General features: G+C 34.7%; 2 protein-coding genes across 3 annotated transcripts in view; one reads left to right on the plus strand and one right to left on the minus strand.

The window, feature by feature from the left end:
* LOC126974132 (persulfide dioxygenase ETHE1, mitochondrial) overlaps nucleotides 1–27,576 on the minus strand; it is a 132,511-nt gene that overhangs the window by 29,544 nt on the left and 75,391 nt on the right. The window lies entirely within an intron of this gene.
* Nucleotides 1–27,576, plus strand: part of LOC126974101 (tubulin-specific chaperone cofactor E-like protein) — a 49,170-nt gene that overhangs the window by 6,729 nt on the left and 14,865 nt on the right. For both annotated transcript variants that reach the window (XM_050821516.1, XM_050821517.1), the window contains exons 3-5: nucleotides 11,279–11,531; nucleotides 11,809–12,308; nucleotides 13,907–14,006. In XM_050821516.1, the coding sequence (XP_050677473.1) occupies nucleotides 11,286–11,531; nucleotides 11,809–12,308; nucleotides 13,907–14,006 (846 nt within the window). In that variant the 5' untranslated portion in view covers nucleotides 11,279–11,285. The remainder of the gene's footprint in view (nucleotides 1–11,278; nucleotides 11,532–11,808; nucleotides 12,309–13,906; nucleotides 14,007–27,576) is intronic.

Below are 27,576 nucleotides of genomic sequence, written 5' to 3' on the forward strand. Positions count from 1 at the left end.
TGGTTGATTTTGTCCGTTGAAGTTTAACTTCTTCTATGTGTCCCAGTACACCTTTCCATATATAAAAATGAATGAATTGCTGTTCGTTAGTCTCGCTAAAACTCAAGAACGGCTGGACCGATTTGGCAAATTTAGGTCTTGAATTATTTGTGGAAGTCCAGAGAAGGTTTAAAAGGTGAATAAATAGGAAAATGCTTGGAATTAAATAAAAACAATATATTTGTTTTTCCTTTGATGTGTCCATACATAATTTCTATGAGAGAATTTATTGACGCACGGTTTGACAGTTCTGCTGTGAAACAATTTCATTGCGATAGCAGGGAACATCAAGAATTACTTCGTAAATCTAGAAGAATTACTTCGTAAATCTTGATGTTATGATATATTATTGACAAATTCATAAAAAAACATTATTTTATTTATTATATACAGAACAACGTCTGTCGGGTCAACTAGTTTTAAATAAATCTAACTAACTTAGTCAATGTTAAAGAAAATCTTGTGGTCTCTACAGCGCGTTAAGTTGACTTCACTCTGACGTATAAATAACATTATCTATATTTGCGTAGCACAGTACTACGAGTATCAAGATTTAACATTAATATTTTTGTAGCACTAGGTACCACATAAGCATAACCTTAATTACTTTTTAAATATTTTAAAACCAGTCATATTTACTAAGAAAAGGATAATTTCGAATTTTTGGCACGTGCAATGTTATAAACTAAATTGTAGGTATAGTAATTGTTATATGCCTTCCTCCAGCTGTTGTCTATTACAAATATTATTTCCAAACAACATCGTACTGGCGGATTCGCGTGCGAACAAAACTAGCGAAGTAGAGCTACGTAGCTGCTATTAACAATAACTGCGCAGTTACAACACATACAGAAGTACCTACATACTTAAATGATAACAAATAGATATTTTGTATTCATCCAATTGTCAAGGGCAGTCTGCTGTGTCGTTCATACACAACTAGTTTTTGACTATACTTCCTGGAAATGTAACTGAATTTTAAGTGAACTCAAAGTAGAGTGAAGCAGTAATTTTACCCCCAACCAGGTAAAAGGGGTTAAAGTTTTGTTTTTCTCATAATTGATTCGTGTTTATTTATTTATTAATATAGCTTTACTCACGTTTTATCGGTGTGGGTACCGATTATTTCGGACCATTCGGAGGTCCTTCATCAGGGTGAGTGTAGTGGGTTCACGATAACGCCCCGTCTCGTCTCTTACCCCCTTATAGTCTTCTTCTTCTTCTATTGACCTAAGTCAGAATGAGAAAAAACACTCGTTAGCGGCTGTTTAAAGGGGTTTACTCTCTTACTCTATTATAAAACGTGACTAAAGCCGTATTAATAAATAAGTAAATAATGTCTCACGGAAATTTTAATAATTTAATCGTTTTTATTTATATCTATATTTGGAGCATTTACCTACCTATTACGTATAGCTTTATAAAAAAATTATTAAAGGATATAAAAGGCAATGGTTATATAGTTTATGTAAATTCTGAGTTATATTATGTTTTTTTTTTATGGATTAGGAGGACAAACGAGCGTACGGGTCACCTGTTGTTGACAACAGGTGACCCGCCCACAATCTCTTGCAACACCAGAGGAATCACAGGAGCGTTGTCGGCCTTTAAGGATGGTGTACGCGCTTTTTTTTAAGTTACCCATGTCGTATCGTCCCGGAAACACCGCACAAGGAAGTTCATTCCACAGATTTGTATTACGTTGAAGAAAGCTCCTTGAAAACCGCACTGGTTAGGATATAAGTAAAAATATTAAATTTTCATCGGGTCGGTGCTGAAATCGGATATTGAAATAATCCTTTACATAGATTGAGGTCACGCTAATCGTACTAAAGGCCACAATACTGGTATATGCTACAAGTAAATCAGCAGTCAGCAGTAACTATCGTCAAAATTCATTCATCGTACGTGGCAGCAATAACTTTAACAAATTATCAAAACAATTCGATCTTGACTTATTCTGTAGCAGCTCTGATTCCATTAAGCGTCAGTTAGGAAATGAGTTCTTTGGTCAATTTGGTCGAGCTGATAAAATGTAATTAGATAAGTAATACAAAATTCAAAAGAATTGTTAAAAAACGTTTGTGTGATAAAGGTTACTATAACATAAATGACTTTCTTAATGATACCACAGATTATGGTATGGAGTGACCGCCGTCAGGCTATTAAATAATAAGTTTAATTGTACAATATTACTTTGTAAACATATTTATTCGATGAAAAAAAAAGCCCGCTGAGTTTGTTGCGCCCATTCTTCTCAGGTCTGAGGCATTCATTTTGGAATGGGTGGTAGTTTTTTACTTTCAATAACTGATGTCACATCCTATTTTGAATAAAAATATTTGAATTTGAATAGTGTCAAGCATTTGATTCGTGTACGTAACTCTCACATTGTTTTTGTTTTATATTATACCAAGCTACTCGTGTCGATCTGTAAATGGCTTTCTGTTATTTTATCATGTATCTATTGTAAAGTATTCAGCTGTAGATTCTCCAATAACATAAATAAATGAATTAGTTGACCTTCGTTGTGGTATAGAGTCGAGACTACATTAATAAAGCCGTATAGGAGAGGCGCCTCAGTTCGACGCTCTGAACGTCGCGACCGCGACGGCTAGCCTTACATACCTACCTATTATTTATTTATACGAAAGGTTTTATTGAAATATGCACGCCACAAAGTTAAATCCTCACCATCAGAATGCAAGAGCATTATTTACCCTTGTTGTCGTATAGTTTCCAGACTACATTAATAAAATCGGAGAGGGAAGGCCCTCAAATCGAGCCTCTTAACATCGCGACTGCTTACTGTGCATGTTATCTATATACGTAATCTCTTAGAGGTTTTCGGTATAGTGACGGGTTAGTTTGGCTCTTGGGTCTTCAGCCTTGTTGGTAACAGGTGCCAGTGTAGTCGTGTTTGACTTGTCCGTAGAACACAAATAAAATTTGAAAAACAAAATTTTATGAATGATGCGGGATTCGAACCCACGACCTCCGGCGTTCCGTGCCGGTGCTCTAGCTAACTGAGCTAACCGTTCGAGTACCGCCGCGCTATAAAACCTGAGAGTTGAACAAAGCAAACAGAATTTTATAACGAGGCGGTACTCGAACGGTTAGCTCAGTTGGTTAGAGCACGGGCACGGAACGCCGGAGGTCGTGGGTTCGAATCCCGCATCGTTCATAAAATTTAGTTTTTAAAATTTTATTTGTGTATTATTCCTAGAAGTTAGGGTTATCACTTTAAAAACATAACATATTGTCCGTAGAACTTCCTTCAAAAGTTCGGGTTTAGACGAACAGACCCCGCGCGTCGTCACCGGTCTTTAGCTTCGTCAGTTGGCTCTGCCCAATAGACAAATCTCGTGCGTAATACTTTAGTGTCATAGCGGCGTATACCACGAATGACTTGGAGATCTGTCTAATTTGCTAACTATACTGGGAAGCTTCGTCCGCGGACTGAAGGGCCATTTGACGTCTTACATCCATCAATTTGAGGGTAGAATTTAAAACAGACAGACATACTCGGCGGAGGAAGTTGTTTTATTATATGTAGGGATGTCGTTATCTCTTTATTGCAATAATAATAATTAATTAATTAAATATGAACGTTGTAAATTTATTAGAAATAAATGGAATTGCGTCACAATTAGCACCAAATAATTGCTCAGCCTCTACGTATTATTTTCTGCGTTGCAGTAGGAGACGTAACTAGAAGTAATATTTTCATCTAATTATATTTAAAATGAACATGTGATAGAAAATAAGGTAAAGAGGATTTAAGATCAATTAGAAAACTTCAGAAATAATAAAAAAACTCATGTATTATTATAATGTATTGAAGGGCTGCGACTTCAAAAAAGGAAAAATTCTCAATAGTAGTTATGTCTATATTGAATGGGCATGTAAAGAAGATAACAACCAATCCCGCGGTTATCTGGAAGGCAAAGCCAAATTGGCTTCATGGGCTGGGCTGGGCGTCATTATTGGAGCACGGCAATACTTCAAGCCGGCACACATTCTAGGGCTCTACAATGCGCAGGTCCGGCCACATATGGACTATTGCTGTCATCTTTGGTCTGGCGCATCAAAGTATCGGCTCAAACTATTTGACTGCGTGTAACGCAGAGCTGCTAGAATTTTCGGTCCAGTGCTCTGTGAACGGCTAGATCACCCGAAGTTACGTAGAGAAGTCCGCGTCGCTTCATTGTATGTCTTCTATCGCATTTATCACGGGAAGTGTTCCGAAGAGGTGTTTGACTTGATTCCTGCCGTCAATTATCACTTTCGGGCGATAAGCTATAACACCACATTTCCTTGCGCCCAGTGAGAATGCTGTAGGTCCACTTGAATTAACTCTTGGGAAGCCCAAATGATGGAAGTTCTGAGTGAAGCGCTTTGTGTCAAACGCGATCAAAGGCCTTCGCTATATCCAGGTTATAGCCAGGCCTTCTCTCTTGCTTTCGATAGTATTTAAATTGAAGTTTTCGAAATCGATACACAAATAATTATTATCCAACTTGGCGAATTATCAAAATTTACATAGACTTTTATTCATTTAATAATATTAATAAGTAATTTAAAAATATTTGTCTAAAACATTTTGTGTATTAAGTATCTTGCTATAATGAAATCCATAATATATTCATAATTAACTGTTATCGCGTGAACGTAACCAGCATGTCAATGTTTCAATTAGGCATAAAATGATGTAGACCTTCTGTGTCTGTCATTTTGATTTTTGGTACACGATTGGCCTCTCACGATATGACCTTTGATTTCTTATAATGATAATAATACATTTTATAATGCCATTTATGTTTTAATGTTTATGTCATATTATGATCGTAAAATAAGTATATTCGTAAAAATTACGAATATTATTTTATTTACACGGTACTAGATTAGAATAAAAAAATATGATTTATTTGTACCTAACTTGTATTTTTATTAATTCAAATCAAAACTGAAACTTCCTTTTCGAGACACTATCCAATATTATTATGTGGATGAGAAAGTGTGCACTAAGTTATTTAATTAACGACGCTTTTGCGAATTCGACAAAAATAAGATATTTTTCGGTAGAGTTTGTGATGTAATGAAACTAATTCTAACAAAACTAAAAATTGCCACAAATAGATTACTTCTTTATCTCTAATTAGCGGGAAATAAATTTTATGTCGTAAAAACGATTATCCGTTACCTCTTCACACAAAATTGACGAAATGGGGCTTCATTCAGATATTAGCCTAGCCTAATTTCCAATTATTTTTTGTGGAGTTCAATATATAGTTATTACATGTTTCACAGAATTGTAATTACATATCTTATATACAAAATAAAATTGGAGTGTCTGTTTGTAATATTGTAATAACCGTTTTTTACTACATGTATATGAATATATGTACATACACCAAAATAACATTTTTTAAAATATTTGTCTGTCTGTCTGTCTGTTTGTTCCGGCTAATCTCTGAAATGGCTAGACCGATTTTGACGGAAATTTTATTGGCAGGTAGCTTTTCTAATAAGCAGTAACATAGGCTACGTTTATTTTAGAAAAATCTTTTATTTTAGAAAAATAAGGTAATGTTGCAATGTCCAAGAAACGGTCTAACCCTAAATAATAATAGTGGGGTGCTTTTTAAGATATAATTATAATTCTTATAAAATATATTTTTTTACACTATTTTCAATTAAAATTTATTTTCTATTTTTAGTTGAATTTTATATAAAGCGTGCTTTTTATTTTTTTTTAACTATTATTTATTTTTCATATTTTAGTTAAATTTTCTATAAAAGCGTATTTTTAAAACTATTAAGTACTTTAACATCAATTCCTGCCTTATCGACTATAGATGAAAATTATATAAATTAACAAAAATAATATTTTGCAAAATGAAATTGAATAATTTTATCAAATTAGTGTAATGTCATCGGTCCTCGATAAATCTACAAAGTTTGAACGAAATCAACCCGTTTAAAGTGGGTCAAAATCGCGCCCAAAGAAGTCGGTTACAAACATACAAACATACAGGTGAAGCTAATATAAAGCGTATAATAATATGATATGGCAAAACAACGTTTGCTGATTCAGCTAGTAACGAATATAAATGTAATATACATACATAAGCATTTATGACGTTTTCCGTTAATTGAGATTTAGATACTGTTTGATGATTTAGCCAGAGAGTCAAGTATGCGTTTTCTTCTTTGTGTCTTCTTATTCATCATATTCATTTAGTCTATGTCAAAACCATAATGTTTAAAAGGTAACTTTGTAAACCTATAGAAATGATAATAATAATTGTGTTTGGGTAATATTGTACACCGTTACGCAATTAGAAAACCCAGATTGTAATTTGATAGTCTTATTATATCGAAATCATAATTAGCTGCAGCCCGCTATTGGCTATTGCTGCATAAGTTAATGACAATCAAATTTACTGTTACTAATAATTTGTTTACTCGATAAGAAGTTTCTATTGCATAAAATACACTTATAGCTGTTATAATTTGAAAAATAATTTATTGCAGGACCACTGTGACCACTAGACCAAATCTACATGAACATAATATTATTTATTTGTTGATGTATAGGAAACAAACAGTAGGAGGCTCTGCACAGGATGCCGGCTAGATTATGGGTACCATAACGGTGCCTATTTCTACCGTGAAGCAGTAATGTGTAAGCATTACTGTGTTTCGGTCTGTGGGGCGCCGGAGCTAGTGAAATTACTGGGCAAATGAGACTTGTCATCTTATGTCTCAAGGTGACTAACGCAATTGTAGTGCCACGCAGAATTTTTGGGTTTTTCAATAATCCTGAGCGGCACTTCATTGTTATGGGCAGGGCTTTTTAGTTACCATCAGCTGAACGTCCTGCACGTCTCGTCCCTTATTTTTATAAAAAAAAATTCAACAACAAATGCTAAGATTAGCGCAGACGAGGCTTACTTAAAGGCTGACAATTGCATTTTACATATAATTATCTATATATATAAAAATTAATTGCTGTTCGTTAGTCTCGCTAAAACTCGAGAATGGCTGGACCGATTTCGCCAATTTTGGTCCTGAATGATTTGTGGAAGTCCAGGGAAGGTTTAAAAGGTGAATAAATAGGAAAATGCTGCTAAATTAAATTAAAACATCAAAATTTGTTTTTCCTTATGTGTCCATACATAATTTCTATGAGAGAATTTATTGACGCACGGATTGACAGTTCTGCTGTGAAACAATTTCATTACGATAGCAGGGTGCATATTTTACGAAGTAATTTTTGATGTTATGATATATTATTGACAAATTCATATAAATACATTATTTTATTTATTATATACAGAACAATGTCTGTCGGGTCAGCCAGTACTTATATATTTATGTAATATAGCTTATAAACATATAATACTAGTAATCAGGAATATCGTTTCGATACGCGTACGCTTCGTTGCTTCTGCCGCTATCGATATTGTTCACGTGTGTAAAATATAGCTAATGTTTTGTACCGATGAGTGTTTCAAATATCGCAATTGTTCACGGACATTGGTTGCGCCCCAGATGCTAAATTATGAATTACATTTACCTCAATGATAAAACTGATATTACATGCGTGATGCGTTTTGCACAATAGGCAATAGTTATTTTTATGAGAAAAATTTAGGAGATACTAATCTTACTAAAGATGTTCATCTATTGGAAAGTGATGGAAGAGGCTCGCGTGGACATCCGCAACACCAGGTGTCAAGAAAGGCGTTGCCGGCCTTTAAGGCCTCCCACCTTAAAGGCCGGCTCTCTTGCATGCTCTTTTCTTGAAGGTCCCTAAGTAGTACCGGTTCGGGAAAACAGCAGCCGGTAATTGATTCCATAAAGTGTCTACGAGGCTAGAAATTTCATGAAAAACGCGGTTGTGGAATACCAGACGTCATCGTGATGCGGTGGTGGAATTCGCCCGCTGGAATCAACCCAAATAGCTCCTCTGAGCACTCCCCTGATTATTACAATTGCGCTCGTCACTTTGAGACACAGGCTTATTAGCCCAGTAACTACTACTACACCCTACTATCCAGTACAGCTCCCACCAGACCGAAACTCAAGAATGCTGGCACATTACTGTTTCACGGCAGAAAACGATGTCGCTGTGGTACCTACCCACCTAGCTGACGTCTTGTTCAAGGCATAAAAGGCATTTTTTTTCTCAAAATTGATTCCTTTAGAATTCTTTTCGATGTCATTTCTAATATACTAGGTACTACAACCGCTTCGGAAACAAATGGCTCTCTGAGAGAGAAGTAGCGACGCAAGAATCTCTCACTCTTACAAGGAAATCTAACACTGGTAGTATTTGTCCTATGATGGAGTGGCCATCATAGGACAAATACTATATACAATATAAATACACATCACTTTACACAAGTGTTTCAGACTGCAAAGGAAGTTTTCCATTAAAATACTGCACTAGTGGTTACCTGTTCTAATGGCCTTATCTGCTCCCCCTGCGTGAGAAAGAGATTAATAATATTATGTCTATTAACACACCGTCTTTATGAGTAAGTACCAGGAGAACATAAATGAAGTGGAGATCATGTATATTTGAAGAGTATTCAATGGCGCATGTGAAAAAAATTCCTAAGTAACTAGGACGCCCTAAGACAGATATATTTAGAATACATTTAACTTTCAAAGTTGCGGCCAAACTGTCGCTATAAGCTGAAAAATTGCGATGTTCAGACTCGTCTTGACGAGGAGTTCGTGACTTCGTCAATTCGTAAAAATGATTCGGTATAAAATAACTAATTTTAAATTCACAAAAACCACATAATTTGTCAAATAGCATAATATGGATTTTCGTTGTTTGAAAATGTACCACGACACTGCACAATTCTTATATAAACGCATTATATGAAGTGGCACGAAAAAAATAACTAGTAAGAATATCATTGGTTGGAATCACAACTTAATATTAGGTCCTTACATATGAAATTGGCGTATTTCGTACTGGCCACTTTAATCACGATGTTCTCCTCTTTGGTAAGGAATTCAAAATTCAAATTTGTACAGCTATTTACTCATGTATTTGTGCTTCGATGACCGTCATTCATTTTACAAAATGGAAAACAAAGTATCGCATGATTTACGAGTACGAGTTCCGCCGTGGCACTAGTGCCGCGGAAACGACTCGAAGGGTGAATGATGTGTATGGCGGTCATGTTGCAAAAGAAAACACAGTTCGTTTTTGGTTCCAACGTTTTCGTTCTGGAAATTTCGACCTGCAGAACAAGCCCCGTGGACGGCCTGAGACCCAAGTTGATAATGAAGTATTGAAGGCTATTGTGGAAGCGGATCCATCGCAAACCACATCCGAGTTAGCTGCAGGCTGCGGTGTTAGTGATAAAACTGTTTTAATTCACTTGAAGCAAATTGGGAAGATTAAAAAGCTTGAAAGGTGGGTACCTCACGAATTGACTGAAGCAAACCGGCAAACGCGCGTCGACTGCTACGTTACATTACTGAACCGGCACAATAATGAAGGTATTTTAAACCGAATCATTACCTGTGATGAAAATTGGATTCTTTACGATAATCGAAAGCGCTCAGCGCAATGGTTGGATCCTGGCCAGCCAGCCAAATCCTGCCCCAAGCGAAAATTAACTCCAAAAAAGTTACTTGTAAGCGTTTGGTGGACTAGTGCCGGTATTGTTCATTGCAGTTTTCTCAAATCTGGCCAGACTATTACGGCTGATGTCTATTGTCAGCAATTGCAAACCATGATGGAAAAGCTAGCGGCTAAACAACCTAGGCTGGTCAATCGCTCCACGCCACTGCTACTTCACGACAACGCTAGACCACACACTGCTCAACAGACGGCCACCAAATTAGAAGAGCTTCAGTTGGAATGTCTAAGACATCCTCCGTACTCCCCGGACCTTGCTCCAACAGATTACCATTTTTTTCGAAATTTGGACAACTTCTTGCAAGGGAAAAAGTTTAACTCTGATGGGGCAGTCCAAATCGCCTTCACAGATTTTATTGATTCCCGTCCGACTGGTTTTTTTAAGTAAAGGGATCAATGAACTACCTATGAGATGGCAAAGGTGCATAGAAAACTATGGTTCATACTTTGATTAATTAAATATATTTAAAAATATTCGACTTTTTGTTCCTCCCATATAAAACGCCAATTTCATATGTAAGGACATAATATTAAAATATATACAAATCTTGAAGATTCGCAAAACGTCAATGATCTATTTAATAGTATCGCCAATATTCAACAAAATCTTATAATCTCTGATTAATTACATAAAATATTATCATAAATAAATCTACAGGCAACGAGCACAAACAAGTATTTGAAATACATAATTTCAAAATTTAATTTTGAATTGTACCACTTAATAAATACAATTTAAATTTAAGTCGCACTATATAAATTTGATGCCACCACCTGCGGAAATCACACATTAACTATCAAGTGATCTCCATTGGCCATATCCGTAGAGATCTAATAGATTTTTAGCAATTTGTGATCTTCACTAACCTATTATGTTGTGGGTGTCCTTTTGAATTACTCTGCTATTTAATTGTTAAGTTATTGCGTACTTTATATTGGAAATAGAATTGGTGTTATGTTAATATTAATATCACTAAATAATAATTGTTCCGTCCTTACTTCAACCAATATTAAACCTTATATTATAAACGTTATTGTTATATAAGCACGGTTATATTCAGTAACTTTAAGATATAAATATTACAATATTACTATTATTACAAATTTGTTATATATCGCTATGTTTTATCTCTTAACGATCCAACTATTTCTTCTCATATAATATATACAAACTTTCTGTACATAATAAATAAAATACTGTTTTTTATGTATTTTTCTTTTGTTATAATGAAATTGTTTCACAGCAAAACTATCAAGCCGTGCGTTAATAAATTATCTACGTCGTGGAAATAAAAATAATTATGGGTCCCAAATCGAAACAAAAATTATCCTATCTCTCAAGTTGAACTTATCTGCACTCCATTAGGTAATCCCCATTAAAATCCGTTCATTATTTTAGGAGTTCATTGGAAAGAAACATCAGGACACTGTATTTATGTTATTAAGATCTAAAACGTCTACTGCGTTTAAAATGATACAAGCTTGCAACTTCCAACTTGCAACTCCTATTCAGTGAGATGTGAAAGCTGTGATCTATACCTACAACTTATACCTACTTATTGTTCGCAGGTTCACAATGCCGTCGCTTTTAGAAGCGCTGGAACGGAAGTATGGGGCAAAGGGAGAGGTAAACCCTACCATAGACGATATGCCGGTAGCTATATTTGTGCCTAAACGTTCTCCAAGACTAAGTGTGCCTACACTGTTAGTACTCAACGATTGTGATATAGACTGTGCTGGTGACGCCGCCGTGTTAGCGGATAAATGCGCGGATGTTGTCGAGCTCGATCTGGCAAACAATAAGCTAACCGACTGGAAAGAGGTATGTCAAACTTATTCTCCTTGAGGATTGAATGCAAGTTCAATGCTCCAGGTGATTTATGAATTAATTATTATTGGGTGATAATCTACAAACAATAAATACCACACAAACATTAAAGAAGAATTTAATGAACTCTAGGAAGTATGACCTATAAAGAAACCAGCGTAGACCAGCAACCATCCGGATAAATAATACCAATACTAAAACTACCAAAACGGCTTACACTTCTTTTGAATCCTAATACTGTAATTGTGTAATTCTGTATGTATTGTTACAGATTTTCGCAATACTGGACCAGTCACCGCGAGTCAGGTTTTTAAACCTAAGCTTCAATCGCCTCTCAGCCCAGATTCAAGCAGCTCAATCGCTTCATCCACGCCTGGATTACCTGAGCAATCTGGTCCTGAATTCCACCTACGTGGGTTGGCCTAGTGTATGTGGTCTACTCAAAACTCTGCCTGCTTTAGAAGAACTGCATCTGAGTCTTAATGAGTATACTTACATTGATCTTAGCGGGGACGAAACTAAAAAGGAAATCTGCGAAGCTTGCACTCGACTAAAGAACGATTCTACAGAACCTGTTCACGAGAAGCTCAAGAAACTCCACTTTTCCGGAAACCCTGTCAGCAGCTGGCGAGAAATATCGAAGCTAGGTTACGCGTTCCCGAATTTGGAGACACTTTTGGTCAACGACTGTCCTTTATCTACTCTGGAGCCAGATCCATGCGAGAAATGCGATGATGCAAATGGCAACAAGAGGAGTCATGACGCTTTTCCGTAAGTAACAATCGAACTATTTCAATGTCGCATTCATGAGCCACTTGATAAACTAAATCACTCGTTACATTGACCCAGTGAACTTATGAGTCAGAGCATTATATCGCGTAACGAGATTGCCTAATACTTTTAATGGATAAGAACAAGATTGTTATTCATTTCCTTAATTTTTTAGTGTTTTGTACCCGAAAGACGCTTTTCAAAACTTCGATATTCGTCGGGTATGTGCGAATGTAATAATAAGACAGCTGAAATTTTATCAAAATTTTATTAATAATGATCTCCATTTTCACTGTAATTACTAATACCAATGCGTAATAAAACTAGAAGACATAATAGGTATATTAAATATATTATGTTTAGACCCAACAAAAAATTGAGAAAATCTCAAGTACAAACAAATGGACAGTGGACATTGTCTGAAAGTGCCATTTATATCTGGAAACACTGTTTCATATTAATTCAATCAAGGTTAGTTGCGTATCAGATATAAGCTAGAAACAATTAATATACCTATACCTACCAAATGCCCGTTTTTATCCTGTTTCGACTTTTATTCTAAATTGACAACTCATTGTATCAATCAGACAAATTGAACATGAATGCAGAGATCGTTTCGAAGTATTTCTGAAAGACTTAATATTTAAAAAAAAATTAGACTGACTTATGTTTGTATGGAAATTAACAAGTATAATTTTAAACTAGCAACTATTGAAATCGTCAAAAGACATACAAAAAATAAATCAAGAACCCCTGAGAAAAGGAACATTTTTGGAAGCTAAGCCACGTTACTTTTCCAATTCCAAGTTCTACTTAATAAATGCTGCCCGGTTGTCACATAAAAACGATGGCACTATATACCATGAAACATCCCTATGAGAAAAAAGTGTGTGTGTACTTATGTACGCACGTAAGAATTTATACTTCTTTGGCGTAACAGAGCAAAAATACTTAACATTATTTATTCCTCGTGCTATTTGTAGAAAGTTTGCTGTTTGTAGAAAGAACAATATTGTAAAAATCTTGCAGACGCAATTGACACTTAATTATTAAATAACGAATACGGCTGTATGGGCTTGAACCCTTTCCCTGACCTAATAATGGACGAAGAAACCAAAAAAAAAATGAATGTCGCAAATGTCAGAAAATTTTAGGAAACAACTTCACCCTGTTACTTTTGTGTTACAGTGATATGCGCGCGCATCTTAAAAATTTCACTCTCATAATTTTTTCATAACGCGCGTCAAAGAAGTATAACTTCAATAATTAGCGGCCATTTTATTGTTGTTCTCTTTTGGTCTTAATACAAAATCTAAATTTTTTCCAAATAAAAACTGAACCATCATTATGTGTGACATGTGTGTGTGTCTACCTGTTTTGCTTTTTAGATATTTTTGTTTTTGTACGTCCTAGAGTACTTCTAGAATAGTTCTAATCAGAATAATTCCTTTCCATTGAGTTTCTAAAATTTCGTTGCGGCTGGTTAGTTTTTAGAGTTATTTTAAATGTGAAAACGGCGTCAGCTATATTTCCTCTATCATATTTCTATTCGCTGGCTAACATGCGAGATAAATAATAATTTGAACTTTGCTTTGCAGATGTCTTCGGTTCTTAAATCTCAACAACACTGGACTCGCGACGTGGGATGAGGTGGATCGTCTTGCCAAGTTTCAATCGCTCAGAAGTCTGAGAGTCCAGGTCAGTGATTGCGTGGCGTTAAGCCCACAAAGAGTTTCTAAATTAATCGAATAGCATCTAGGTCAGGTTGCCTTGAGTGTTGCGGATGTTCAGAATTAACCTTGCCTTGCTTTCATCACTCGTTAGCAGCTACAATTCACTTTAGACTCAGAATGTGTAGCACAAATAATAATTACTGCGTATTTTGGATTGAAGAGTTATGAAATATTATATAAGTCTTGTTGCAATTTTTAAAGAATAATGCGCTGTAATTCGAGTAAACCTTGGACGCGAATGGTCCTTCTTAAATTATTTTTGTTTAAGTTACATATTTTTGGAACGAAAATATCGATCATTACGAGGGCGGCACAGAAAATTTCGGGAATCAAGGAAGTGACACAACATTACTATTAAAAATGTATTTATTGCTTTTCGAAGTATTCTCCGCGAAATTTGACATTTTTCCAAACGATGGAACCAATCATTGAAGCAACCATTCCATTCGGAAGTTGGGATCTCCAAAATGGCCGTTTTGTAGGCGTCCACAGCTTATTCAGGTGATGAAAATCTCTGACCACGCAATTTATTATTTTTTTATTATGTAATAATTAGGGTTGCTTGAGTGGGTGTGGTGTCGTACCGGAATAGCACCATCCCATATCCTCCCGTGGTTGTCGTAAGAGGCGACTAAAGGATACAAAAAACGGAGGATGTGCAGCAGCATCTTTCCAAAAGACCATACCATCAACTGCGATCGCCAACCATCCTGCAAAGCAGCCATGCTTTGCAGGATGGTTGGCTGCATTTTTAATTGGGGAAGTGTAACCATAATCGCCAGATTATGGTTACACTTCCCCAATTAAAAAGATTAAACGATCTGGTCAGGATCGCAGGAATAGTTTGGATGAGGGTAGCGCAGGACTGATCGTTGTGGAGATCTTTGGGGGAGGCCTTATTCCAGCATTGGACGTCTTCCGGCTGAAATGATGAAGATGATGATGTCGTACACGGCATACTATTTGATGTTGTAATTTTTGATTCTATTGACTAATCTGTTTTGTTTTATCCATATAAAAATATGAGAGTTCAAAGGTTAGACGGAACAAATAAACAAATATTTTAACAACAAATAGATGCTCTGCTGTTTTGCCGTAAGTTACAAATGGGATATGGATTATAATTTTACCAGTAATACATACTCATGTAAAACAGCACTATTTGCTTAATATTATTCAATTAATACTTTCGTAATTCTAAAGCGATGCGCCTAGCAATAAACATCTTCATAGTCACTGAATATTCGATTACGTGTGCCAATGTGTTGCGTGATTATAATCCTACCGATTTGAAGAGTGCGGATCTATCAAAGTAACCAATACATCGCAATTACAAATGTTTAGTTGGCGTGAAATACGGGAGCTCTGCTCTGAATGGGTGAAGGTCCGCCCGTTATAGTTTTGACCTAGTTAGAGCCAGCATTTGCGTAATCTTGACAGAGTTACCAGCTGAAAGTCGAGACGTATTTTATTACGTAATTGATAAGATCCACCTTTGAGGTATTTTGTTTACAAATAATAACTTTTGCTTCCTTACTTACGCAATGATATACAAATTTATTATTATTTTCGATTTTTATTAGAATATGCAAACAGGATAAAAATATCACTCAGGGATGAATCTGTTATATGCGATAAACTTAGAATATGGATTGGTATTCGCTGCGCTCCAAATAGATACCGCAGGCGTAGTCGTAAAGTGCGGTAACTTTTATTACGCCCAAATGGACGGACTCGAGCCAGTCACGAACAATGTGTTACGTTGACGTGCCACATGTACTGCTAAACTTTCCTAATAATTGAAACTAAAATACCAGGTTGCGTAGTAAAATTTTGTATAAATAATACTAAAAGAAATAAGAAAGACACTAGGATCACATATCATCTGTAGGTATTTTGTATTGTTTTTATTTCAATGTGAAATAACACGAAGTGTATGTTACAAAATTTGAAAGATGCCATTGAGTGTCATGATGCCACGCACACAATCGTCTAATAGTTGCCCCAATAAAGAAGCTATTAGTCTCACGTAGTGTGGTATCTATTTGTAGGGCAGCGGAGAGCAATCCTTAATCGATAAATTGTTTCGATTTTGAAGTCCTGTACAGACAATGCATAGCATCCTACGAACATTTAAAGTACAAGTTATTTCAAGTTTGTGACCCTTCATTTAAATAATTTTTACAAGTTATTAAAAACGGTCAAAAGGTTTGAACCGATATTTAAATTTCCCGAGCATCAACTAATGAATGTTACATATGAAAGTACCTTTCTTTTATATAAGAAGTAATCTTTCTGATGTTGAATGAGTAGAAGAACAGGTTTATATTGTATCTGATCCAAAGGCAGTTAGCCTTGAAGATACGGAAACATTGCTTGTTATCTTCGTAACTAGTTTTATATTTTTATCCGTTCGCATGCAATACACAAAAGGAAAATGCGTTTAATTTTCATTGAATTTTATTGCGTATTTTTTTATTGAAGCAAAATCACAAATATAATATTATGTTTAGATTATTTGAGTTTTCCGCTGTGAGTTTGTCACGAACCGTTACGGTTTGTCGGACGCGAAAGTTTTAACATCAGCTGTTCAATTGTGAATAGTTTCTGACGTCATATAAACAAATGATAGCGTAATTGCATCACTGCAAATGCATGTAAATTATAGTATATTGTTATGTTTTGTCGTATTTTTTTCAAATACAAATATTTTTATTCAAAATAGACTGCCTCAGGCAAGACTGAGAAAAACGGGCGCAAGAAACTCAGCGGACGTTTTTTTAAAACAATGGATTACAATGTGATATCGTACAATAAACATTTTTAATTAAATAGCCTGAGTGTGGTCGTTTCATTCCCAGTCTGTGGTATCATTAAGAAAATCGTTTATGCTGTAGTAACGTTTCCCACACAAACGTTTTATAACAGATATTTTAAATTTCGTAACTCATTTGCTATGTACATTTTCTGGGATCATATTGTAGCATATACATCGCCCAATAAATGACTTACTAACTTGACTTAACCGCGTAGTAGGCATAACAAGTTTATGTTTGTTCCTCGTGTTAACATTATGATTGTCAGAATTCTATATATTACTAGCTGACCCAGCAAACGTTGTATTGCAGATATTAAAATCGCGATACAAAAGTAACTGTTGATCGTAGATGAATGAAAATTTGAAGTTGTATGTATTTTGTATGACTCATACAACAAACAAATTTAAAAAAATATGTCAAAAAAATTAAAAAAAAAAATCGTGTGGAGTGGACCACCCTTAACATTTAGGGGGGTGAAAAATAGATGTTGTCCGATTCTCAGACCTACCCAGTATGCACTCAAAATTTCATGAGAATCGGTCTAGCCGTTTCGGAGGAGTTCAAAGTTTAACACCGTGACACGAGAATTTTATATATTAGATTGTTTGATTCTCAGAATAAATATAAGGAAGATTTTCAGCAGACTCCGCACTGACTTTTTTATATAGCGTGCTGTTCACTATCCGAGTACACTTCGAGGACGACTAACGAGTATAGAGTACACTCACGTATTTACTTGGATGGTACTTATAACGTGTAAACATTTTAATTGCAAAGGGTTCTCGGACATACTTACTTCTAGTCTACGACTTTACATGGACCATTTCTAAAAGTCGTACTCAACGAGAGCTGACGATTGAAATATAGGTAAACGAGCGTCAGCGGTTCTCATACTTAAATATATATACTATATCTGCTGCCCGCGACGTCGTCCGCGTGGACGCTATGAAGCAGCTAATTTTAATTAATTGTATACAGTAGTTCGCCCGCCGCCGGACCGCACCATTATATCGCGCACTCACTCAGTTGGTTATCGTCGTAACTAATGTTTTTTTTTGGAGAGGAGGAACTTACTTTTACGTATTGAAGACGACGACGTATTGAAACGGGGCCCATATGTCGGACTCGAGTGTAAACATCCCCTACCGACTAAAAACCTCCTCTGTGCTGATAGCCCTAAAGGGCTTAACAGCGAAGCCGGCGGGGGCCTTGGAGGCCCAAAATGTAGCTTACAGGCGCGGGGCGTCTCGGAAGGAGACTCGAACCTCAGACCGCCTGCTCACCAGGCTGGATGGAGGGAAGATCACTAACGATCTGATATATCTGTTAGTCCCTCTACGTTTGAAGATACTTTGCACTTGCCGGCGAGTGCGCTGATATATGTATGTGCGTTTGTAATTATGTGTGATTTGCGATGTGAGTGTGAGTGGTGTTAAGGGATTACAGGACGAGGACTATCTCGTCGGGCTTCTAACAAAGAGTGTGAGTTGTATTTATTATATTAGGTTGCAGGCCGCTACTATCGTCAAAGTGACGAGTGCCAGCGGTTTGTTGTACAAGACCGCGCCTACACCGGACCGCACTATAGTATCGCACACTCACCCAGTCGGTCGTCGTAACTAATGTACAACTAAGTAACGAAAAATTCCAAATGATGAGTTTATCTATTTTAAGGTTTTACTTACTTGACACCTATCGTTACGAAAATTGTGTGATGCAGCGAAAATTTCTCCACCAGACGTAAATTCACATTCCTCACTCAACGTAAACTATTTATTAAATTCTTTGGCTGTGGAATAGTACATTTTAACTTGTATATGGATGATCGATATATATTTACAACACCAAATTCTACACCTATATTTCGGTATCGTAATTTATCTGGATTTTATTGGATTTTATTTATTGGAATTTTGAAGCAAATTTAAACGTATTCACGTCAAAGTAAGATGACGCCATTTTGTCAACGGCTATCCATCGGGATTTTTGAGATCGTGGCAGTTTTTCGATCAGATGCTTCATAATAAAATAAAATAAATAATTATCTGCCTCAGGCACTATTCGGCATAAAATTATTTTCGCACCTCTCGCCCGAAAATGTTCAATTCTAGTTTGTCAATACAACCGATGTATCACTAAAGGCGGAGTTCAGAAAATAATACCGCCTATATATTATAGTGAAGTTCCTTCCAAATTTTGTTGTTACTTTAAAAGGCATTTATTTTCTCAAAATTGTTTCCTTTAGAATTATTTTTAATGTCATTTCTAATATACTACATACTACTACCGCTTCGGAAACAAATGGCGCTCTGAGAGAAAAAAAGCGGCGCAAGAAACTCTCCCAGCATTCTTTGTTTGCGCTCTTTTTAATCTTATATATAAAATTCTCGTGTCACAATGTTAGTTACCTTACGCCTCCGAAACGGCTTTACTGATTTATACCAAATTTTATATGCATATTCAGTATGTCTGAGAATCGGCTACTATCTATTTTTCATCCCCCTAAATGTTATGGGTTTACTAATAACCCCAAAATTTTATTTTCATTTTTTTGGACAGTAAAAAATACATACAACCCTTAATTTTCAACCCTCTACGATCAACCCCTATTTTTGTATCGCGATTTTTATATTATTCTGTTCCATCCACAGATCCGCTATAGGGTTGCAAGATGGCAGTGGATCAATACTTACAATTATTGTAGTACGATAAATCTGGTAGGTCTGAGAATCAGTTGCATCTACTTTTTACACCCCCAAAAATTTTTTTATTACTTTATATGGCAATACAACGTTTGCTGGGTCAGCTAGTAAAATATACAATATTGTACTGCTATTCCTATAAAATAATCATAATCTAGCTAGTCCCAGGCTATCGGATCACTTAGATATTACTACTGACTGTGGAGTAGTAGGATTTATGACAGAGCCATTTTTTAATAAAACCTTTAAATTTACTTATAGATTTTACCTGAACAGTGGCTGCGACTTTATTATTAAAGTGTATACATTTATCCTTAAAGCCATTATGTATCTTATGAAAACTACTAGAATTAGTTACAAGCAGTCCCTTATTGCTAGTGTTATGATAATGAATATCATTATTCTTTTGTGTGAACGTATATAATTTACTTAAAATATATGTAGTGACAATGAACAGACATAATGTTTGTTTCTTTAAATTTTTCTTTGAGCTATTGTCTACATTACATAAGTACCTAACTCAGTTCCAATTTGTGTAAATAATAAATATAAATAAAGCCATTGTAGCAATTCCAACCGCAGTAATATCTTTAAATGTAACTCACATTAGGAGAGCACGTAGAAGTAATATTATCGCGGCTAATCTACATAGTACGTTTGAAGTTGGCAGTGGAGTTGCACAAGTGTGCGATAAATGTGTATTATGCGAAGTAACGTTACTTCATATTGTATGCATTAAGTCGCATGTGTGGTAGAAGACTACGATGACTCATGCGGGATTTAATATTGCATTTGCTTGTTCCAATACTGCGCTCAAAGATGCCCTTCTCGAGACCTTGGTAATTGAGATCTATTATATGAACAAAGACCGCGTCAGTATTTCTGTCAGATTTATTGCGTACATTTTAAGAGGATTCATATTAAACAATTAAATATTATAAGAATTTGATTTTTTCAAAAGATGCTGCTTTAGTGTCTAGAAAATTAAATTTACTATACAATGACGTAAAATTTTTATTGCAAAATATATGTGCTAGCTCGACCATTACCAGTGGGAGGCTCCTTTGCACCGGATACCGGCTAGATTATTGATACCACAACGGCGACTATTTCTGCCGTGAAGCAGTAATGTGTAAGCATTACTGTGTTTCAATCTTATGGGCGCCGTAGCGAGTGAAATTACGGGGCAAATGAGACTTGACATCTTATGTCTCAAGGTGACGAGCGCAGTTGTAGAGCCGCTTAGTATTTTTAGGTTTTTCAATAATCCTGAGTGGCATTGCATTTTAACGGGCAGAGCGTATCAATTACCATCAGCTGACCGTCCTGCTCCTCTCGTCCCATATTTTCATTAAAAAATATGAAATTAAAATAGAATCATATTCAGAAATGTTTTTTCACCACGAAAAAATCCTTGTTCAGTCTATGGTACATATTATTATCACAATTATCATCATATCATAAGCTGGAAGACGTCCACTGCTGGACAAAGGCCTTCCCTCAAAGATCTCCACTAGTCACTACGATCGGTAATGTGCTACCCTTATCCAGCATATATAGTTTTGAATTTTGAAATTGTTTCATATTATATACTTCATAGAAGTTCTAAAAAATTTACCTTTTTTCATTTAATATCCCATAGAGTCCTCTTATCGGGGCTCCGAGGTTCTTGCGAAAGCAGGAAGAAATCGGGTAAAAGGGAAACGTGGAGGGTCTTCTTAGAACGTAACTCGCGCCAATCAAAGTATATCCTTCTTATTATTGAAAACATATTATATATTTTAAAATGTAAGATGCATACTTTATATATTGTGTTATTATTAAAAATCTTATGATTATTCGCGTAGTTAATAAGGGTTTGTTTTATTTTTTAATTTATTCTTCGGATTTTGATTTATTCAAAATTGTTCTAGTTATAGAGAGAATCCCTTATTTTCCTGTTTATAAAGTACATTTAATAAAACCTTTATTGACAACTAAACAACCAAGGATCATTTTTCCAATTACCAAGGTTTCATAAATATAGAGTTGCCTTGATGTCCCCAACGCAATATTTCTTTTCGTATTCTTTGTGTTGGGGAGGCATTTTCTCGCTAGATAGAAAAAAGAAATTGGGTAATAGTAATAAGACTATATATATTATACTATAAGTATTATAAATAAGGTCTAAACATAGTTGTGGTCATGAAATCTTATAATATAGTCAATCATGAAATAATGCTTTTAAATTATTTTTGTGAAAATAGACTTGTTTTAAGTTATTCTTGTTGGTAAGGTGATGGTCATCTCCCGGTCTTCATCATTAATTGATAACTTATATACATAGAGTCTTACCCCCTTATTCATAATAGTCTGCTAACTTAAAGCATTGCTAATTCTCACTCTGTCTTCTTCTATTGACCTAAGTCAGAATGAGAAAAAATGTTCCTAAGCAGCTGTTTACAGTTAGCGGACCATTATGATACGGGGGTTAGCATAAAGCAATCAATTTATTAATATACACAGGTTCATTATTTTAACTAATTAATTCCAGGGGAAATTGAGCTGTTATATTCGCTTAAATAATCATCAATCGTAAACGCTTGTTTGTCAAAAATGTAAATAAATATTAAATTAAGAATACGTCTCTATTTTAATTGTTTTGACCAAGTCAACCGTTTTCTATTATTACGTAACAAGTCTATTTCGGAAGTGTTTGTTATCTTAATATCTTTGCTGCAAGATTTTTGGTTTTTTTTAATTGATTCGAGCCATTGACAAATGCGGTTTGAGCGAAGGTCGTGCACTTTCGACATTCAACTTTCAAGACCTTTCGGATATAAGGAACTATTCAACATTGCGCCATATTGGATTTATCCATAGTGAAATATCACAGAACAACTGTCACTATTAGGTATAATGTGATCCATTAACTTGTTTTGACCTTCATAGATTAAAAATTGCCCTGAAATGTTTTGATCTGCATATGTTTTTATAAGCCTTATAGTGAGTTCCCTTAAAACACTCGTTTTATACTTTTTTATTTTATAATAAATATTATTCTTACTAGTTTTGTACCTGAGGGTTATTTGGGAGGTCATAGGTAGAACATATTCTCAATAAATGGGTAATGCAAGAGGACATTTCATTTATAAAATTATGTTAATATGTATTAGTAGTTTTTAACCACTAATAAAATACACAAACATAAGAAATATAACTAAACCTACCAACGCCCTCAATGCCGCTAAAAAATGAAATAGGTGAGCAGGGCAATGTGGCAAGACTTTCAGATGAGCACTGGACCATACGGGTGACCGATCAGGCTCATAAAAACGGCTGAAACAAACTGGTTGCAATATGTCCAACATAGAGATCTCTTTAGCGCCTCGGAGGAGGTCTTCACCCGGGGAAGGGTTCTTATGAACTAAGTTAATTAAAATTATAAGTGATTAGTAACGTATTTTGTAAGAAATAAATAAAGGCTTTTTTATTTTATTTATTAGTAGCCAATACGCGGGGTATTTCGTAGTAGCGGTATTTCAATTAAATATTAAAAAGAAAAGAACAAATAACATTATTACACTGTCGCAATACATTTTGTAAAAATGATGTATTCTTCAAAGCCGTAGTACATAATTTTATTCTATCATCAATACTTTTCGCAGCGCACGCGATGCTATGAATATGAATGAATATTTATTTATTTATTGGTAATCAACAGCGTTACAGTAAAAGTTAATAAACAATAATATAAAACATAATTCTAAAGGCCATTATAGATTACTCATATTGACAATATATTATTGTGCAATAGTTTTACAACAAGATATATTACAGACAAAAACAAACAAACAAACAATCAAATCTTTCCTCTTTATAATTTTAATATAGATTATTTCAATAATCGATCTTACTAACTGAGCCAACAGTTCGAGTGACGTATCGGCAGGGCCTAAAATTTAGCATTACGCGAATGTCTTCCTTGTCTCGTCTCGTTTTCTCAATAAAAAAATGATTTCGATTCTACAACTCGCTCAATTTTTAAATCCATATAATACATTGTCAAACAGAAAATAAATTTACGGGTACACTTTCAGATTTTGAATTTCCAATGCCTACCTCGATTCCATTAGGTAAGTTAAAGACCTCGTGTAATTGAAAATTTAATTATGTCTTTAGCAATGTGTACTTATAGAAGACCATAACCTAAATATTAGCAACAATTTACGTAAACACAGGCCGTTCTAGCGAGAGAAAGGGCCTTATTTACAACATTGCGAAACATAGATCAGAAACAGTTTCGAAGACAATGTGTGTTCGCTTGGGTAAGATCTGTCGAGATTACTTTGGACTTGATGTGACACCAGCTATTGAGTAAAGGATGCTAGTATCTCTTAGATTGAGGATTGGGCTCCGCTGCGTACTCAGGCCAGTCTCGAACAATGTGTGACATTGATGCCACATGTTCTGTTAAACTTTGCTAATAATTAAAACTAAAATAAAAAACTTTGCAAAAATAATACTACAAGAAATAAGAAAGACACTAGGATCACATATCATCAGTAAGTAAGTATTTTGTATTTCGTTAATTTCAATGTAAAATAACACAAAGCGTATGTTACAGAGAGATACCATTCAGTGTCTAGATGCCACGCATACAAGCATCTAATAGTTTTCGTAATACAAAGGCTATTGTTCTTAGGTATTGCGGTATCTAGTTGGAATTCTTGGTGTCACGATGTTATGTTGACAAACTTTAACTATCGATTTGGACTTGGTGCAAAGACAGCAGGTTACACGTCCATAGATCGTAATATTATTAAATGATAAAGGCCACATATTCTTCTCATATTTGAGGCAATTTATAGAATGAGCCGTAATTTTCTGCTACATTATGAATTCTTAAGTATTAAACACCAAAACGGTCTACAAAAAAGTCCGCGATGGAATAATATGTCTCTATGTCTAAGGGGATAACCCACAATAACCATTTCTAATCGTTTACTTTTTACGAAAAAAAAAATCAAATTCAAATTTCTATATTTGATATTAAAATATATATACAAAATTACTTAAATCTAAACTAATACGTGGGGGGGGGGGGGATCCAGGAAACTGGGAAAACCTGGCTATTTGCTATGTAACTTTACTTTTTACGAGAAATAATGGCTTATTTACGAAGAGATTTTAGTACAATACAACATGAAACCTTATCCAATTCAGTACCTTAAATACATTGTGCATTTATTATAAATCAATATTTCCCTTTGCAGCATGTAATTTAAAAGAATATTTTCGAAGATATTACAGATTCAAAATGCAAGAACATAGCGGTTGCGGCGGTACCGGCCGGGAAAGGATTAGAATGAGTTTATTTATATCAAAATTAGAGTCTGCGAGACTTATTTTTATATTTTCGTCGTTTATTGTTAAGATATAAATAACGGGATCACTCGGAAATTACATTATATTTGTTTAATTTTTACTATTAACTTATGACAGAACGACACAGACATGTCCGGGCAGCAAGTGTAAGTTTCTGTATTCCATTGTTATTCCATTACAATAACAGTATGTTCCGTAATTTTATAAACGAAAAATAAGTTTTATGATCGACGTGCGAATGATACAGGTGAATCACTTCGGTCAACGGTCGAGATTACTAACTCTGAACACATTAACTGAACCCACGCAAAATTGACTCAGGTGTTAACATTGTTTTAATTGTTAAATGCGCAACAAACGTAAAGAAACAGAACAAAGAAACGGTGGTGTGAGGATTATCATTAGCCTGTTGGTGCTTCTTTTCGCATTAGGTTCGTGCTACATCCAACTTGCGAATCCAATTTAACGCGTAATGCGTTTATGTCATGAATAAGTTAATTATTACTTCACTACCTGCTGTCCCGTGGACGACATAAATATGTAGCCTTTATAGTGTCCCGAAATTAATTGGACGCAGTTCCTGAAAAACGTTCCAAGCCACTAACGTCATATTTAAAGGTATTCGTGTTGGGCTACTAAGTCATGATGTCATTCAAAGACAGTGGTTCTGCCATTGGGTCTGCCATTTTTTTCTGTCTGTTAATATGAATCACCGCACAGTTTTGTGTTCTTAACTCAATTTCGACATGATTGTCGTTTGGAACGTTTTTTTGGAACTACGTCCAATTAATATCAATATATATTTGAAATTACTCTATTCATAGTTTTTGCGTTATATCCGCACATACATATACAGACTGACAGACAAGTAGAGATTCTATAAGGTAGGTAGGTTTATAATATAATATTGACACACTTTTCACACAAATTGTCTTGCCCCAAGTTAAGCATATATAGCCTGTGTTATGGGTTACAAGACAATAATATATTTAATACAATATACTTACTTAAACATACATAAATTCATATAAACATACATAAATACATTTTTAAACATCCATGACTCGGAAACAAACATTCATATTCATCATATAAATGCTTGCACCTACCGGGATTAGAACCCGGGACCTCTAGCTTAGTAGTTTATAGGTAGGTACTTCTTGGAATCGGTACTTTTTATACATCACACAGCAAGTAGGTACCTAATCTTTAAAAAATATTCAATGTTTTCCAATTTTTTACGGTTTTGTAAAATAATAGATAAAAGAGAATCATCAAGTTGCGATTTAATAATAAATAAGTGAATTGAACGAGATTTGTGAAAATCATGTTTTTTTATTATTAACGATCACTTATAATCAATTTTTTTTTTGGTAATTTTAAAATACCATTACCATATTTTATAATAACAGTTTATACCCAAGAAAATTTTGAGGCAAAAGAGGCTACATAATGTCCTACTAGCTCGATTCTAAGTGCATTAAAATACTAGGCATACATAAATAGTATACAAGTTTAGCATTCACAGTGTCCTAGTGACCGAGGGGGTCATTGTAGAGTAGTTTCATATTTCTGTGGTCACGAGTGGGTTAAACAACGGACAGACGACGCAATTTCAAACAAGAATTAACGGTCACTTATAATCATTTCTTTTGTACTTTTAAAATACCATTACCATTTATAATAACAGTTTATACCAAAGTCAAATTTAAGGCAAAAGAGCCTACATAATATCCTACTAGCTCATTACTAAGTGCATTAAAATACTAGGCATACATAAATAGTAGACAAGTTTAGCATTCACAGTGTCCTAGTGACCGAGGGGTCATTGTAGTAGTTTCATATTTCTGTGGTCACTAGTGGGTTAAACGACGGACAGACGACGCATTTTCAAACAAGTTTTATATGTCATTTAAAAGAAGATGTGATACAATTGTCCAACAAAAGTAAGAGCTAGGTAATAAATTAGTAAGTCTTTAAATCGATTTATAGTTTACCTACTTCTTTACAACGCATTTCATATTGTGAAAGATGTATTTATTTTTCATTTGGTTGAAGCACGAAACATTCAAATAAATAGCAGTTAAAAAGAAACTAAAAACACACTTTTTATACAAAACCCAACTAAAAATAGAAAATATTTCCTACTTTTTAGGTTGATTTATTAATTATTAAAGCGCGTTTTTTTAGTTTTTCTTTAACTGTTATTTGAATTGTTGAATTAATGATTCTCTTTGGTATTCAAAAATTTCCTATTTTTAGAAAAAACGATTATACATAGAATAACGATTGAAATTTAATATTAACATCCACTCCTTATAGACGATAAATGAAAATTATACAAATTAGTAAAAATCTTATTTTGCAAATTGAAAAATGGAATAATTTTATCAAATTAATGTTTTGTCATCGGTCCACGATAAGTCTGCATAGTTTGAAAGAAATGTGGCCGTTTAAGAGTCGGTTACAAACAAACATATCTACATACAGGTGAAACTAATAAAAAGCGTGTAAAAATGCATTTCTCTTTATGGCATAGTCTATTATCGTTTTCTGGGTTTAGATTATACAGTATGTAGTTAACAATATGATATTGTTATGCACAACTTTTTGCTATAAGTATTACTTATTTTGTAACAGTAGATAT

Source organism: Leptidea sinapis, chromosome 31, assembly GCF_905404315.1.
Source record: "Leptidea sinapis chromosome 31, ilLepSina1.1, whole genome shotgun sequence".
Taxonomy (NCBI): Eukaryota; Metazoa; Arthropoda; class Insecta; order Lepidoptera; family Pieridae; genus Leptidea; species Leptidea sinapis.